At 47.7% G+C, this 14,142-nt stretch overlaps 4 protein-coding genes across 4 annotated transcripts, besides 5 other annotated features; 3 read left to right on the top strand and 1 right to left on the bottom strand.

The window, feature by feature from the left end:
- The first annotated feature begins 256 nt into the window (after nt 1–256).
- Nucleotides 257–352: a microsatellite.
- A 372-nt stretch (nt 353–724) lies between these two features.
- Nucleotides 725–790: a sequence feature (GA-rich).
- A 429-nt stretch (nt 791–1,219) lies between these two features.
- Nucleotides 1,220–1,256: a sequence feature (AT_rich).
- An 825-nt stretch (nt 1,257–2,081) lies between these two features.
- Nucleotides 2,082–7,606, top strand: TSTA_019620 (UDP-N-acetylglucosaminyltransferase; the record flags this gene model as incomplete). Its single annotated transcript, XM_002484089.1, has 3 exons — nt 2,082–3,850; nt 3,900–6,489; nt 6,539–7,606. The coding sequence occupies 3 exons, from the start codon at nt 2,082–2,084 to the stop codon at nt 7,178–7,180; spliced, it is 5,001 nt and encodes a 1,666-aa protein (XP_002484134.1). The 3' UTR covers nt 7,181–7,606.
- Nucleotides 7,266–7,299: a microsatellite.
- TSTA_019630 (uncharacterized protein) lies at nt 7,575–10,505 on the bottom strand (the record flags this gene model as incomplete). Its single annotated transcript, XM_002484090.1, has 5 exons — nt 7,575–8,216; nt 8,272–8,557; nt 8,617–9,034; nt 9,084–10,173; nt 10,233–10,505. The coding sequence occupies 5 exons, from the start codon at nt 10,503–10,505 to the stop codon at nt 7,575–7,577; spliced, it is 2,709 nt and encodes a 902-aa protein (XP_002484135.1).
- A 64-nt stretch (nt 10,506–10,569) lies between these two features.
- Nucleotides 10,570–10,592: a microsatellite.
- A 624-nt stretch (nt 10,593–11,216) lies between these two features.
- Nucleotides 11,217–13,268, top strand: TSTA_019640 (uncharacterized protein; the record flags this gene model as incomplete). Its single annotated transcript, XM_002484091.1, has 2 exons — nt 11,217–11,943; nt 11,997–13,268. Exons 1-2 carry the CDS (start codon nt 11,536–11,538, stop codon nt 13,266–13,268), a joined length of 1,680 nt encoding a protein of 559 aa, XP_002484136.1. The 5' UTR covers nt 11,217–11,535.
- Nucleotides 13,269–13,476: 208 nt separating this feature from the next.
- TSTA_019650 (uncharacterized protein) lies at nt 13,477–14,136 on the top strand (the record flags this gene model as incomplete). Its single annotated transcript, XM_002484092.1, has 4 exons — nt 13,477–13,483; nt 13,541–13,556; nt 13,612–13,889; nt 13,955–14,136. 4 exons carry the CDS (start codon nt 13,477–13,479, stop codon nt 14,134–14,136), a joined length of 483 nt encoding a protein of 160 aa, XP_002484137.1.
- Between the last annotated feature and the right edge of the window lie 6 nt (nt 14,137–14,142).

The following is a 14,142-nucleotide window of genomic DNA, read 5'->3' on the forward strand; positions in this document are numbered from 1 at the left end:
GAATCATGGAGGAAAATAGAGTTCAAGCCTCAGACCGAGTCCAGAGAGTGGTGTGGCTGGGGTGAGACTCTGTCCAATCTCCACACGAGCTTAGCATAGTCACTCCATACGAAGTAGTTACTCCATAGTACTCCATAGTACTCCATCGTGCTCCATCGCGCTCCATCGACGGTGCTACTTTCTCACAGCAGATACATATCGAACGGCCTAAATCTCGGGATACTATCCAAGCAAGAAATGTTCTTCCTCCATTCACTGAATTAATAGATGACTGGCTGGCATCGAGAGAATGGATGGGTGGATGGGTGGATGGGTGGATGAATGAATGAATGAATGAATGAATGAATGAATGGGGCCGAAGACCCGCTGGCCCACAGAAAATCAGAGCTCGTGCCTCATCGGCTCGCCCACCCAATAGCGGGGAGCCAAGCGGGCACAGTGACCGGATCGGCTGGCGCCCACCTCCACAAGGGCTGGCGCCACAGGATCCAGTGTTTACGTCGAGTCTGATCAGGACAGTTGTTTAGTCATGATCAGTCAGCCTTATCTCTGCTTGATGCCGGCCGTCCATTGTACTGTATGCACTCGCCTGTAAGCGGAAAGAATACTATGTATAGGTGCATAGTGAACTGTCAAGAGAAGATAATGCATTCGATGGAACGGATGGAGACGGTGGAGACGGTGGAGTGGGGCGGTGGGACTGCAAATCCACCGATGAAAAAGCAAAGAAAGAAAGAAAGAAAGAAAGAAAGAGCAAGGAAAGAGCAAGGAAAGAGCAAAGAAAGAAAGAGCGACCGCCGGCAGTCAGCTAAGTATTCGGGGAAGGTGCGATGGGCAAGTGCAATGTGGCAAGTGCAGACGTGCTTTATCGTCTGCCAGGGAACCGGGTGCATAGATGGATGCCTTAAATGTATGTATGGAGCACGTATGGAGCACGTATGGAGCACGTATGGAGCACGTATATTAAAGTCAATACAGAGGGTCTCACTAAGGCATTAACCTGAAATGCGATCGAGGGGATGCGATCGCCGCCCATTTGATGACGACTAGAATAGCGTGCAGTAGCGCCGTGGGTTCGTTTTAGTTACTCTAGTATTAGTACTCTGTAGTGTCTCTACGATAGACACCCCGTATACTCTGTACGGAGGACGTTCGAATGAATTGAGAGATTCACGTGCTTTGTGGATTATTCTACTAATTATTCTGGTATTCTGGATACATATTTTTATATATTTATATTCATATTTATAATTTATCTATTTACATTCTCTATTGATTCTACACGAGTACGTATTTGTTAGAGATATCGGATCGGATCGACCTGTAACGGGCAAGCAATTGCGGCCCACTCGCAGGATTCCACCAGGCAGCCCTGTATTTATTTACTACATAGTATGTACTCACCATCCCAGTGAGTGGATCTGCCCAGCCGTTGTTTCTGATCATGGATTTATGCCTGTGTTCTTCTCTTTTCTCTTCTTTTCAATTTCGCTCTCTTGAGTACTCGTTTGTTGTACATTGCTGGAGCGTATTTTCATAATTAGAACTCCTTCTCTCGGTGTGCGACGCACTGTGACTGAGTGGCTCCTCTTCCCCGGATACCTGCATCCCGCCATCTGACTGGTCCGCTGGAATGGCTGCTTCGCCTTAGCCGCTGACCCTCCTTGCATTGACACTTGGCTGCCAGGAATTTACACTTGATCTCTCTTTCAATCTCTTTCAATCTCTTTCTTGACCCCTTCTGGAAGACTGACTCGCTGACTGACGGACTGACTCCGACACCTTGTCCAACGATTCACACGTATTCGATCACTGTCCATCAGCAGATTGGGCTTCCCAAATGTCCCCACGACCGACCACTTCATGATGCGGTGTCGAAAACGACTCAAAAAAGATCACGCCTGTGGATGAATGATTTGAGAGGTGTCATCTAGAAGATCTATCTGCTAGTACACTATTCCGATTATCGTCGAATAAATACGCCTATCGAGAGATCGATAACAACCTGAGCAATCTCGACCACAGAACCGTCGGTTCTGTGAGTGCTTGACGACCGATCGACAGACCGACAGACAGACAACATGCTGCCCACCATGGCTCTCCCGTCGCAGTTTCATCCGCACCATCACATGGATCGTCGCCTCCTCGGTTACGACATGCTGCTTGGATGTCCACCTTATAATCTTCATGAACACACCAACGCCAGTTCCTTTCAACATCGTCCCTTCCTCCAGCAAGATTTCGACCGAGTCGCAACGTCTATCCCGAGATCTCGAAATCAGTATCCCCATCCTGTGCAGCGACCGGTGTCGCTCAATCCAGACACTGTTGATGCGACCAAAGTGACCAAGGCGGGCGAACATACATTGAGGAGAAAGACGCCGAACGGAACGCTAGCAGCAGGTTATGACGGCACTCCTGGTGATAGAGCAATCCAGCCGCCGGCGGCAAAACATATCATAGTTTCATCCCTCGACTCTCGACAACAACACTCATCATCGCAGCCGGTTCCCTCGGCTGACAGCTACACATGGCAGCCTATTCCCGTTGAGCACGTATCACCACTGCACTACCAGAACTTCCCCCCTGCTTTCCAATCGGACATCAGTCAGAATCACACCAACAATAACAGCTTATCCGTCGACAAATATCAATCAAGCGCCACAGGGCCGAGCTGGGTTCGGTCTCTGACCTTCCAGCCAGGTGTGGACTCTGTCCTGCATCAAACACCCCCCGTACCTCAGTTACCTTACTATCTACAGAATGGCCCATCAATACCCACTGTCTTGCCTTCATCGCTTCAATCGCCTCTCGGCCCAACTGCACCCGTTGGGACTGGTCCTTATGGACCGTACTGGCCGGACGGTGCGTATATACCATACCGTCCTGCTGCACAGAGGGATTCTCGTTTCATTGGCCCGACATTCTCAGCCGACACAACCTCCAACCATTTGTTCGACTTGCAGACTCCTATGCTGAATCAGTCTCCATCATACCCGGTATCAAATAACTTCCCTGATTCTGGCTTCTCATGGAATCAGTTACCATCCAGCAAACATGACCTTCTTTTGCAGCATAGTAAATTTCCTCCGCGTCACTCCCACCACCCTTCTTTGGGTAACAAAGACCAGCATCGCAATAATCCACCCTACCATGTGCGCGCTGCCAGCGGGTTGAATAATGCTGCTGCTAGACCTCTTTCACACACTACCTATAGCATTCCTCCTCCTCCTCCGTCTCTCGCGGATCCGCAATCTCGCGTGCAAACCGCTGAATTCAAGAAAAAGGTTCTAGCGTGGGCTCATGGCGTATACGTTGATCTTCTTGCCTGTCTCCACCATGCAAGGAAAAACAGCGTCTCAAACTCATCTGCAGACGGCAAGCCACAGCGAAACTTGAAGCCCGCCATCTTCCCCAAACCCCCCCGACAACCTGGACTGGATTTCTCTGGTCATATCGGCATGCCACGCCACAACAGCTATCCCTCGTCTAGGTTTGACATGCCCCCTCATGGATCGGGTCGCCAGGTAAATAATCGACAGTTCAACAATATGCCCATTTCTGGGCTCATGTTCGATCAGCACACTCACAGTAATTCACAGTTTGACGGTTTCCATACCATCCGCAAATCTTCTGCTACTTCCCTAGCGCAATTAACGGGCTCTGTTCCGTCCGAGAACACGACCATGGCTAGCGCTGCCTCTGCTCTTGAAATGCTATCTCATTTGTGCAATGAAAGCAATTGGGAGTGGATTGACGGTATGCTGCTTGGTGGTTGCTTGGCATATGGCCTAGGAGATTATCAAAAAGCGACTCGTTGGTATTCTAGGATTATTGCTCGAGATTCCAGGTACGTGAATCGGTTCTACATGTGTGTTCCGGCTGCTAATAATTATCAGACATGTTGAGGCTATCAGCAATCTTGCCGCAACGTTCCTTGCATTGGACCAAAAAGATGAGGCACTTCAACATTGGCTACGTGCCGTCAAGTTACGGCCTAGCTATTTTGAAGCCGTTGAACACCTGATCAATTTGTTATGCACTAGTCATCGTGGAAGAGAAGCCGTGAACATTATAAAATTCGTCGAGAACAGTCTACGTGTGCCACGAAATGGTGATTACTTGCGATCCGACGAGCATGCAAGCGAAACTGAAAGTGATGCCGAGAGCACAAATTCGTATGATCGCGTTGCTTTCGATTACGACAATGATCTAGATCATGCTTTGACCATGAGGATCAATCTTAATGATTCTATCTCGGCAGGCTTTGCGTCAAGTGGATTCGCGATCCCAGGTTCGGACAATGGTAGAATCCTTGCACTCGTCCATGCCAAAGGTAATATGCTCTACGCTCTGGGTGATAATGCAGGTGCCGCCGCTGCTTTCGAGGAGGCTATCTTGATTGCTTCAGGCCGCAGATGTCGCGGAATCACTGGGTTGATTAAACAGATTGTCGATGCTTTCTCCCGTAACGGATACGGTCGGTCTACTGGCGATGAGGATTTGAGCGGAAATCCTCTTCTACTTCCTCCGGAAAAGGCAACTCAAACCGCTACTCTAGTTTTCCCGCCTTACGGATATCCTCCAGGTCTTGAGTATGTGGCTGAGGGTTTGGCACGGAAAGCTGCAATCTCGACTACCAGTAATTCATTACTTTCGTTGGCTAAGATATATCAAGACGGCATGTCGAGTATATCTACCAGGGGTATTCCAAGGGGGGCCTCATCCGGTGTTAGAGATATCCTGGCTTTGTACTATCTCTCGTTATCCCTCCAACCTAGTCCATCCACCGCGAACAACGTCGGCATTCTCCTCGCCAGCCTCCAGCATAATGGACCGGCCAAGGTACGGCCACGCAGTATCACCGGGAAGTCTTTGATACCAGAAATACCCGGTGTTGCTCCTGATAGTGGGATTGCGCTTGCTTTAGCATATTATTCGTATGGATTGACACTCGACCCTAAGCATGCGCATCTGTACACGAATCTGGGCAGCTTGTGGAAGGATATTGGCCAGCTTCACGCCGCTATTCGCATGTACGAATTAGCTGTCCAATACGACGGTAATTTTGACATTGCGCTTGCCAATCTAGCCAACGCCGTCAAAGATGCCGGGCGCATCAACGATGCTATCGTTTACTATAAAAGGGCTGTCAAAGTCAACCCGGATTTTGCGGAAGCAGTTTGTGGACTGGCGAATGCTCTTAATTCTGTATGCAACTGGACTGGTCGAGGGGGTGTTCTCAATGGATATGGCTTTACGGATCAGGTGCACGTTGACGATAAGGGAATGCCTCGAGATGTTGAAAGCGTCCAAGTCGGCTTTGGGTGGATGAAGCGAGTGGCCGATATTGTCGATAAGCAGTTGAAGGATGGAGAGACGTGGGGTCGGGGTATGCTCACGACGGCTGCAATCGAACAACTATGTGCCCAAGTATCGTCCATGGCACAGTATAACGGCAACGCGCGGAAGTTGGTTTCATTGTTACAGTCCTGGGCTGGTCAGAAGTGGGAAGGATCGAGGATTGTTAGACTTGTGGAGCGTATCATTCGTTCCATCACTTGGCAATGGTACCAGGATTTTCATGTTCACGGCAAAGAATATCCACTGTCTAGGTATAGGCGGCCTCAGCTACCGGCTGGTCTGTCGGCACCGAACGCTCCGACCGTGCTTCCTTTCCATACATTCACCTGCCCTCTTTCTGCGAAACAGATTCGGCATATTTCGCAACGCAACGGTCTGCGTATTTCTAGTGCTACACTCCGCTCTCCTTGGCTGCCACAAACGGTGTATCCTCCGCCAAATCCGCCACAACCGTATTTGAAGGTTGGATACGTGTCGTCGGATTTCAATAATCATCCTCTAGCACACCTTATGCAGTCTGTGTTTGGATTCCACAATCCTAATCGTGTCAAAGCTTACTGCTACGCGACAACTGCCAGTGACAACTCTACACATCGTCAACAGATTGAGCGTGAAGCGCCGCAGTTTTATGATGCGAGCCGTTGGCCAATTGACCGACTGGTAGACCAGATTGTCCGTGACGGAATTCACATTCTGGTCAACCTTAACGGATATACTCGAGGTGCGCGCAATGAAGTCTTTGCAGCTCGTCCAGCCCCGATTCAAATGTCCTTTATGGGCTTTGCCGGTACACTTGGAGCCGAGTGGTGCGACTACATTCTCGCAGACGAATTATCTATTCCGCGTGACACATTGAGCCCTGGAAGACGCGAGTACCGTATTGAAGATCACATCTTTGAAGATGACCATGCGGAAGAAATGGAGAATTGGATGTATGGCGAAAGAATTGTTTATACTCGAGACACGTTTTTCTGCTGCGATCATCGACAGAGTGCGCCGGACAACGATGCGCCGCATATTGCATGGGAGCGAGAACAGGAGAGACGATGGAAGATGAGAAAGGAGCTTTTCCCGAGTCTTCCGGATGATGCCATCATTCTTGGGAATTTCAATCAACTCTACAAGGTATTCTACCCACCATATTTTTAACAGGAAACAAGACTAACACAACCAGATTGAACCGACAACATTCCGTACATGGCTCCGTATTCTGTCCGACATCCCCAAAGCAGTTTTATGGCTATTACGCTTCCCCGAACTCGGCGAACAAAATCTCAAAGACTGCGCCGTCAAATGGGCAAACGAAGAAATCGCCTCACGAATAATCTTCACCGACGTCGCGCCAAAACAAGCACACATCGCACGTGCACAAGTCGTCGATTTATTTCTCGACACCCCCGAATGCAACGCCCACACAACAGCAGCCGATATCCTCTGGAGCGGAACACCAATGCTCACCTACCCACGCTACAAATACAAAATGTGTTCCCGCATGGCATCAAGTATCCTGAGCAGCGCACTACCCGATACCGAAGCAGGCCATCAAGCCCGCAAAGAACTAATCGCCATCTCCGATGAAGATTATCGCGCAAAGGCGAGTCGATTATGTCGCGACTTGCATTACCCTTCTTCTTCTTCTTCCTCCAAAACTGGTAGGGGTGAAGGCAGACTGGTCGAATTACGTAAAATGCTATTTACGCATCGATGGCAAAGCAGATTGTTTGACACGAGGCGTTGGGTTAATGATTTGGAAAATGCATATGAGAGGGTTTGGAGTGCTTGGGTCAAGGGCGAAGAGGGTGATATTTGGTTGTAGCTTTTTTTTCCCTCTTCTTTTCTTTTCGTCTTTTCCATATACCCATGGGTTTATGTTTTCATCGTGATTTTATTTAGTTGATTGATTGGCTTGGCTTGGCTTGGCTTGGATTGGATTGGATTTTTTTTTTATTCCCCCTTTTGCGTTTTGGGCATGTATGTTTTGGTTTATATGTATGGGTCAGGTATCATCTGTATACTCTCGTATTTATTTTCACTGATTGATTGCACGCGAAAACGGAAGTGCATAGTATTCTTTTCTCTTGTGAGGGAGATTCGATCACAGGTTTATATCATGTATACATTGCTGTCAGCATACCTGCTTCATCCATGAATTAAGACCAGTTTCGTGGGCATCATTCATTTCATATTAGACTATATTTGTAGGTCGAGAACTAGCTATAATTCAACAACGATTCCTGAGCCCAATCAAAACTGTCTAGCCATTGCATAAAGTCTAGCGGTAGGATGTTGTCGTCTGGTTGGTAGGCATCAACTCCAGGGCCAGTGATGGATACAGCTGCGGGTGTTGGAAGTGTGGGATGATGGCCTGGTCCTTCTGGTGTCGGGGTATATGATGTGATTGATGGTTCTTGTATGATTATCGCTTGTTCTTGTTGATGTGGTGGAATAGACGGGGGAAGCATCATTTGCCCCGTCGAGTGCGAAGGATAAGCAAACTGCACAGTCTGCTTCTCCTCCTTCCCATCCTGAATAGCTCGTTTCTCTCCATTCCCATATCCGGGAACAGATTCTTGCTGCTGCTGCTCATCATACTCATCCGACGATAAAACTCGATCCAAAATATTCCTAATAGCATCTAACCCCCTCCTAGCAATCCCATAATTCCCATATCGAATATTTAGTGCTGTCTCCAATAAAGAAGCGAATACGCTTAGATTTTGAATGATTTCGGACCTGGGAAAGGGTGTTGTGTTTGGTTGCGCGATGGGCTGGAGACGATGTTGTTTGCGTTGAGAGCGTTGGAGGAGCTCTTGCGCTAGAACTCCGGCGCATGGGAGGCCAATGTAGCATAGCTATTTTTGATACACACATTAGTTGTGACTTTAAGAAAGGAGAAGGAGGACGTACATCCCAAGAAGATCGAAAACTACTCGATGACGCCGGTGTCCTCGACGAAACTAACGATAGCAACGTACTCAACATTTTCCGCGCGGCCTGTATCAATTTATCCTTTCGTTCGGGCATGCGTCTGATCTGTACGGAATAGAGTATAAAGTCATTATGGAGGAATTCGAGATTGATGATTTCGAGGAAATTGCAATTTGTGTCCTGGTTGCTGTGATGGAAGTTTGGGCGCCATTCGAGTTTTGATGGAAGGGATTGGCGGAGGTGGTCGTGTTCGGCGCATGTTGCTCTATTTTATGTCAGTCTATCCTTAGCAGGATGAGATAGGAGGACGGGGGAGGGACGTACGAAACTCGCTGTTCTAAATCGTCAGAATGTGGTGAAAGTGATAAGGCTAGAACCTTTTCTCGGATGATAGCAAGCATGATATTGACTCTTCCACGAGTGCCCGAAGTGACTGTATCGTCTAGATTCCAGCCGTCGGCACCAATGTGTCGAGAGAGATCATCTTTTCCCTCGGATATTTGGCAGATTGTCTCGTACGACAGATCTAACGGGTACTGTATATCACAATATCCCCATGCGATTCGTGGAGGCCGTCCGAGTAGAGTAGCCAATTGCTTATCCAGTGCAAACCCGGCTGACATTGCACGTTTACGAATCTCAAGCAGAAATAAAGGGACAGACGGGTCGGGTTTGGGACGGTGTAAGCCCAGAGCAAAGACTATTGTTGATAGATCTCCCAGTTTTCGCCAGGTTCGGTAGTCTATACTCATCAGTTATCTTCCTAGTCATCAGGACATGAAAAGAATTACCGCTATCTCCATGTACTTCACCAAGTAATATAGTCTGCTGCAACAGAAACCAAACCAAAGGATCACTCAACGTCCCCACACTATCACAAAACCCCAGACAAATCTCTGTAACCTCAACAGCAAGCTTTATCAACTTTTGCACATCGATAATCGACCCGTCCTCCGCCCGAAGCACTTCATGATCATCCGGAATCATGAGCGCCGCAACGCCCACCCACGAAAACACCAATCCAATCGATTCCCATCTTGCGGCAATCGACCTAAAGTATTCAGTAATCGTCATGGATGCATGCGTAGTAATAGGTTTTGCGCTATTTTCAAACAGTCGTTCAGACCAGATTAGGAGTTTTGTTTGGGAGAGTTTGCTGCTTCCGTGGCGCCATTCTTGACGTAGTGAGTAGACTCCGGCGAGTGCTTCGTTTACGAGCTTTTGACCGAAGACCCAGGGTTCCATGATTGTGAATCGGTGCTGGATTAGTTTTTGGTAGAGCAGGAGATCCTCGAGTAAGACGAGGATTCTGGCTCCGCATTCGATTTGGTCTGCGTCTGCGATTGCGGATTCGGATTCGGAGTCCACGACGGCCATTGTTTCGATGCCGGGTGGTGACTCGGTGTATCGTGATGAAGAATGCGCTGGAGTCGAATATGTCTGTGACGATTCAGTCCCTGATGCTCCACGATTACTACTACTCTCAGTAGGTTCGTCAAACGCCGCCCAGAAACTAGAAGGACCCAAGAATCCGGTCGAAAACACTGATTTCCTGAGCTTTATCGTTGTCTCGTCAGGTACGCCAGCAACAACCTCGCTTTGATCGGTCTCCTTTATTGCCTGATTTTGAGGTTGATGCTGATGTTGTTCATGTTGAGAATCTACAGCAGGAATACGATATCTCTGCAGAAAATTGGTCGATGTTATCCCCCTCTCCGTCAACAGGGACGGTTCTCGCTTCCTTTTCTTCTTAAGTTCTGACTTTTTGATGGCCAGTCGAGGCTGTGTCATAGGCGCCGGGTGGTATATACATGTACTCTGTTGACCTCTCTGAGTGCATCGACCACAGATGGGGGTTGCATGGTCACAACGTAATTTGGCCTAGCCCTAAGTCAATACATTCTCCTCCCCTTTCAATTGGGTGTAGTAGACAGAGATACCTTGCGACAAGGCTCGCACGATGATAGTTGGCCATTACGCCTTTTGGTCGTTGACATTTCTTTTAAATCAGTGCTACGCTTCAACTTCACGATTTCAATTTTTTGCCTGGTTTTACTCCGATATTGCTCAAAGTGAGGGAAAAGAGAGATGCGATGCTTGAATAGACCTGATATCGGGCTCGGAGTTGGAGACTGTGCGCTTGAACTCCGAAGGGTCTTTGAGCGCGGAGTGATTAATAAGCGTAGCTCGGTATTAACTAACTTAACTAACATAGTTAATTAAAGCAGATAAACTACCCCGAGTGCCTATGTCGCCGCAATGGAAGGATTTCTTGACTCTTTCTTTCTTTCTTTCTTTCTACAATTTTGATGCTATCTCGCTCTCACTTAGAGATGATGATGCTTCTTTCATGGCCTTTACATATTTACTCTTGCTATCTGCAGCTTCCAGGCTCAGTGTTGGAATCTTACTGTGGAAGCTGATGGCATGGAAGAACCGTTGAGGTTCTGTTGCGTGTAGTCAGAACTGGAGAGGATCGATACGATGATTTTCTATCTCGCACACAGCAGCTTTGTTTATTCCTGCCTCAGTCAGTTCATCTGACTGTGTCTGCAATGCAATACGGTAACCTTCACTCACGATACCAATCCAAGGGTCTGGCAGGCATCGCCAAGAACGCGATAGAAAGACATGTCTTAGAGTTACCTGACTAGCTCCATGCCAACAAGACATGTCTCAACTATCATACCACATTACCAACTATCTAACACGACCAAACTGCAGTCTTCCAAGGTTTTTCACCTTCGTCTGCTTAGCTTCTCAGCAAGCCATTGTCTTATCTCCTCCCGGAATTAGTGGAGAGAATGCTGGCGCATGATAAAAAAGCCGAAAAGGCATGATTCGGACAATCTAATTCCAGACTAATCATTTGCTGTTTTATTTGATGATTATCTAGCCAAGCAAATAAGTACTCACTAGCTGAGTCTAGCTTTAGACATGACTTCGCTTACTTACTGCTAGTCAAAGCTATCAGATGCATTTGACAAAGGGCATCACGCCAACGACCCTAACCGGGTAAGGCCGAGATTATCACGCTGTCAGTGTCTCTAGTCGAATGATATATTATTCCGTCGCGTTCCTGTACAAGACTTTGTATATTCTTTTTATATTTCTCCGATAAGATAATTGCAGTGCTCCATACTACGTATCGAGTTTTTGTTCAGGGTGTGCCACCGTCATGAAGGCAGGAGATCATCAACATCCAAACCCCAAGATATTACTGTCTTTCCGATACAGTTGACAATGTCTCCATCACGGCCGCAAAAAAGGCCCAAAACTCTGCGCAAATGGACTGTGAGATTGAGCGCGCTGTTTACCATCATTGCGACGTTGTTGCTACTGCTCGTCGAGCAACCATACTCTTCAATAAGAGATCTTAAACAACATCACTTACCATCAGTTCCCGACTATAGTTTGATAAGATCACCCGTCTCATTATTCAGTGCTGAGTCGGCGGATATTTGCACTCCCGGGTATATATTCTCTATCCCAGATGGCCGTTCCCCCACGATCGTTGATCAGAATGGCGAGTTGATCTGGCGGGAAAGACGCAATTCATTGACGCAAAATCTTCGCGTCCAGATGTTCCGCGGTCAGGACTATCTCACATATTGGATCAAAGAGCCATATAGCCATGGCTCATATCATATGGTAGAAACTACCACCGCTAATAAAGTGCTTAGACAATGCTAACTGGTTGATAGCTTGATTCTAGCTATACGACACGATATATCGTGACCCCCGTCGGCAGGATGATTGATTCCTTGCACGATTTCACGATAACACGCCGCGATACTGCTCTGATAGCAGCAAACTACAAACGCCGAGCCGATCTCTCCGTCATCGGTGGACCAAGAGACGGATGGATTCTGGATGCAGTATTTCAAGAAATCGACATCGTCACGGGGAACTTGCTGTATGAGTGGAGGGCTGCTGATCATGTGTTTATCGCAAATACACTACAAGCACTTGAGGATGGCGAAGGAACAGAGGACCACCCGTTCGATTACTTCCATATTACCGGCGTTGATCAAGGCCCTTCGGGTGCTTACCTCGTCTCAGCGGGGAATATGCGCGCGGTGATGTCGGTTGATGCAACTTCTGGTCAAGTTCAATGGAACTTGGGAGGGCACGCCAATGATTTCAGGGCTGGTGGTCGTCCGGTTGTTGATTTCGTATGGCCACATAATGCGCGATGGGGTGAGAATGCAACTGTGGCAGTGATGGATAAAGCGGATTCAGGTACAAATGATCGCGGCATGGTTATTCAAATAAATCCGCACACGGCGCAAGCTGTTGTACAACAAACATTCAACAGCCCAAAGGAGCCAAAGGGCTTTTCTGCAGGAGACATTCAGGTCTCGGAGGGAACAGGGAATGTGCTCATTAGCTGGGCCGGAGGTCGCGGGTTCAGTGAATACACCGCTGACGGTGAACTTTTATGCCAAAAACACATTTCGGATAAACTGTCTGGTTTTAGGCTTCTGAGATCTGCTGCTTCATCTCGTGTCTCTAAACACACATGGACCGGAAAGCCTCTAACAAAACCCATCATCAAAACCTCCGTACGCAGATTACATGTCCAGTGGAATGGAGCCACTGAAGTCGCCGAATGGCAACTCCAAGCCCGCAAGCAACTTCTTCCATCTAAACACAATGATCTCCAAGACCACGAAATCGGCCGCTTCAAAAAGACCGGCTTTGAAACTTCATTCACAGTGCCTCCGCTCAAAGGAAGTAGTGGTTACTTCCTCCGCATTGCAGCTCTAGACCAGCAAGGACAGATTATAGGCTATTCGGATGATGTCGAATGGCAAGAGGCCTGGACTGGCAGCGATTTGTCTCAGTCTCAGTTTCGATTTTTGGCTGGGGTGTGTTTGTTTGGCGGGTTGTTGACTCTATTGAGCACGCTACATATTCATATTCGATTAAGGAATCGGGAGAGGAGGATCTTGTTACCTTTGCATAAATTATGATAATGAAGAATGAATAATGAAGCAGAAATTTCAATTTCCAAGGGCATACCCTCGACGCTAGGAGTATGATCTATCCCCATGAATACTACGTAGGGCGTGCTTGGGAATCATCTAACCTCGAATAGGAAAAAGCACATCCCGTATCTGGGAGGACGTCGGCATCCATCAGGATGAGCTTCGCCGATTCATTGGCAAAATTTCTCTATAAATGGCCCGTGATGCTTATTTCCTCAATTTTACTTTCTTCTAATCAACTACTAACATACCGATAGAAGTTCTTTCAAAAATGTAAGCTGCATACAACCCTCATAGACCAATCTAACGCTAACTAACGTGAATATAGGACCTCGTTAATAACAAACCTCGGTCTCGCAGCCAACAATTACACTTCTGCGTTCATCCTCTGGAATTGGGCATACGCATATCTGCTCACGTCCCCTCGTACTCTCACAATCCGTGCCGGACTTGACCACAACGAGAATCCACGCTTTGATCTCGCCAAGTACGGCGAACGCGCTGTCACCGAGGGTAAATTGACCCGCAAAAGGCTTCAGCAGATACAGCGAGCGCAATCGGCGCATCAGAATTCCATTGAATCTTTTGCTTTGTTTGCTAGTACTAGTACGTACTCTCCTCCTTCCCCGGTCATGTCATTTCAGTTGATTTGGGTCTGATACTCTTGGTAGTGGTTTTGATGAATGTGGCCAAACTTGATGCTGAAACTATTAATCTGATTGGTGCGCTGTATTCCATCTTCCGTGTGAGCTATGTAAAGGCGTATTACTATATTGAGGATCGGCATTTGAGTATTTTGCGGTCAATTGTGTGGCATTGTGGTAACTTTAGCTGCTTCTATGGGATTTGGTAGACTGGC

Source organism: Talaromyces stipitatus, genomic scaffold (assembly GCF_000003125.1).
Source record: "Talaromyces stipitatus ATCC 10500 scf_1105507295549 genomic scaffold, whole genome shotgun sequence".
Taxonomy (NCBI): Eukaryota; Fungi; Ascomycota; class Eurotiomycetes; order Eurotiales; family Trichocomaceae; genus Talaromyces; species Talaromyces stipitatus.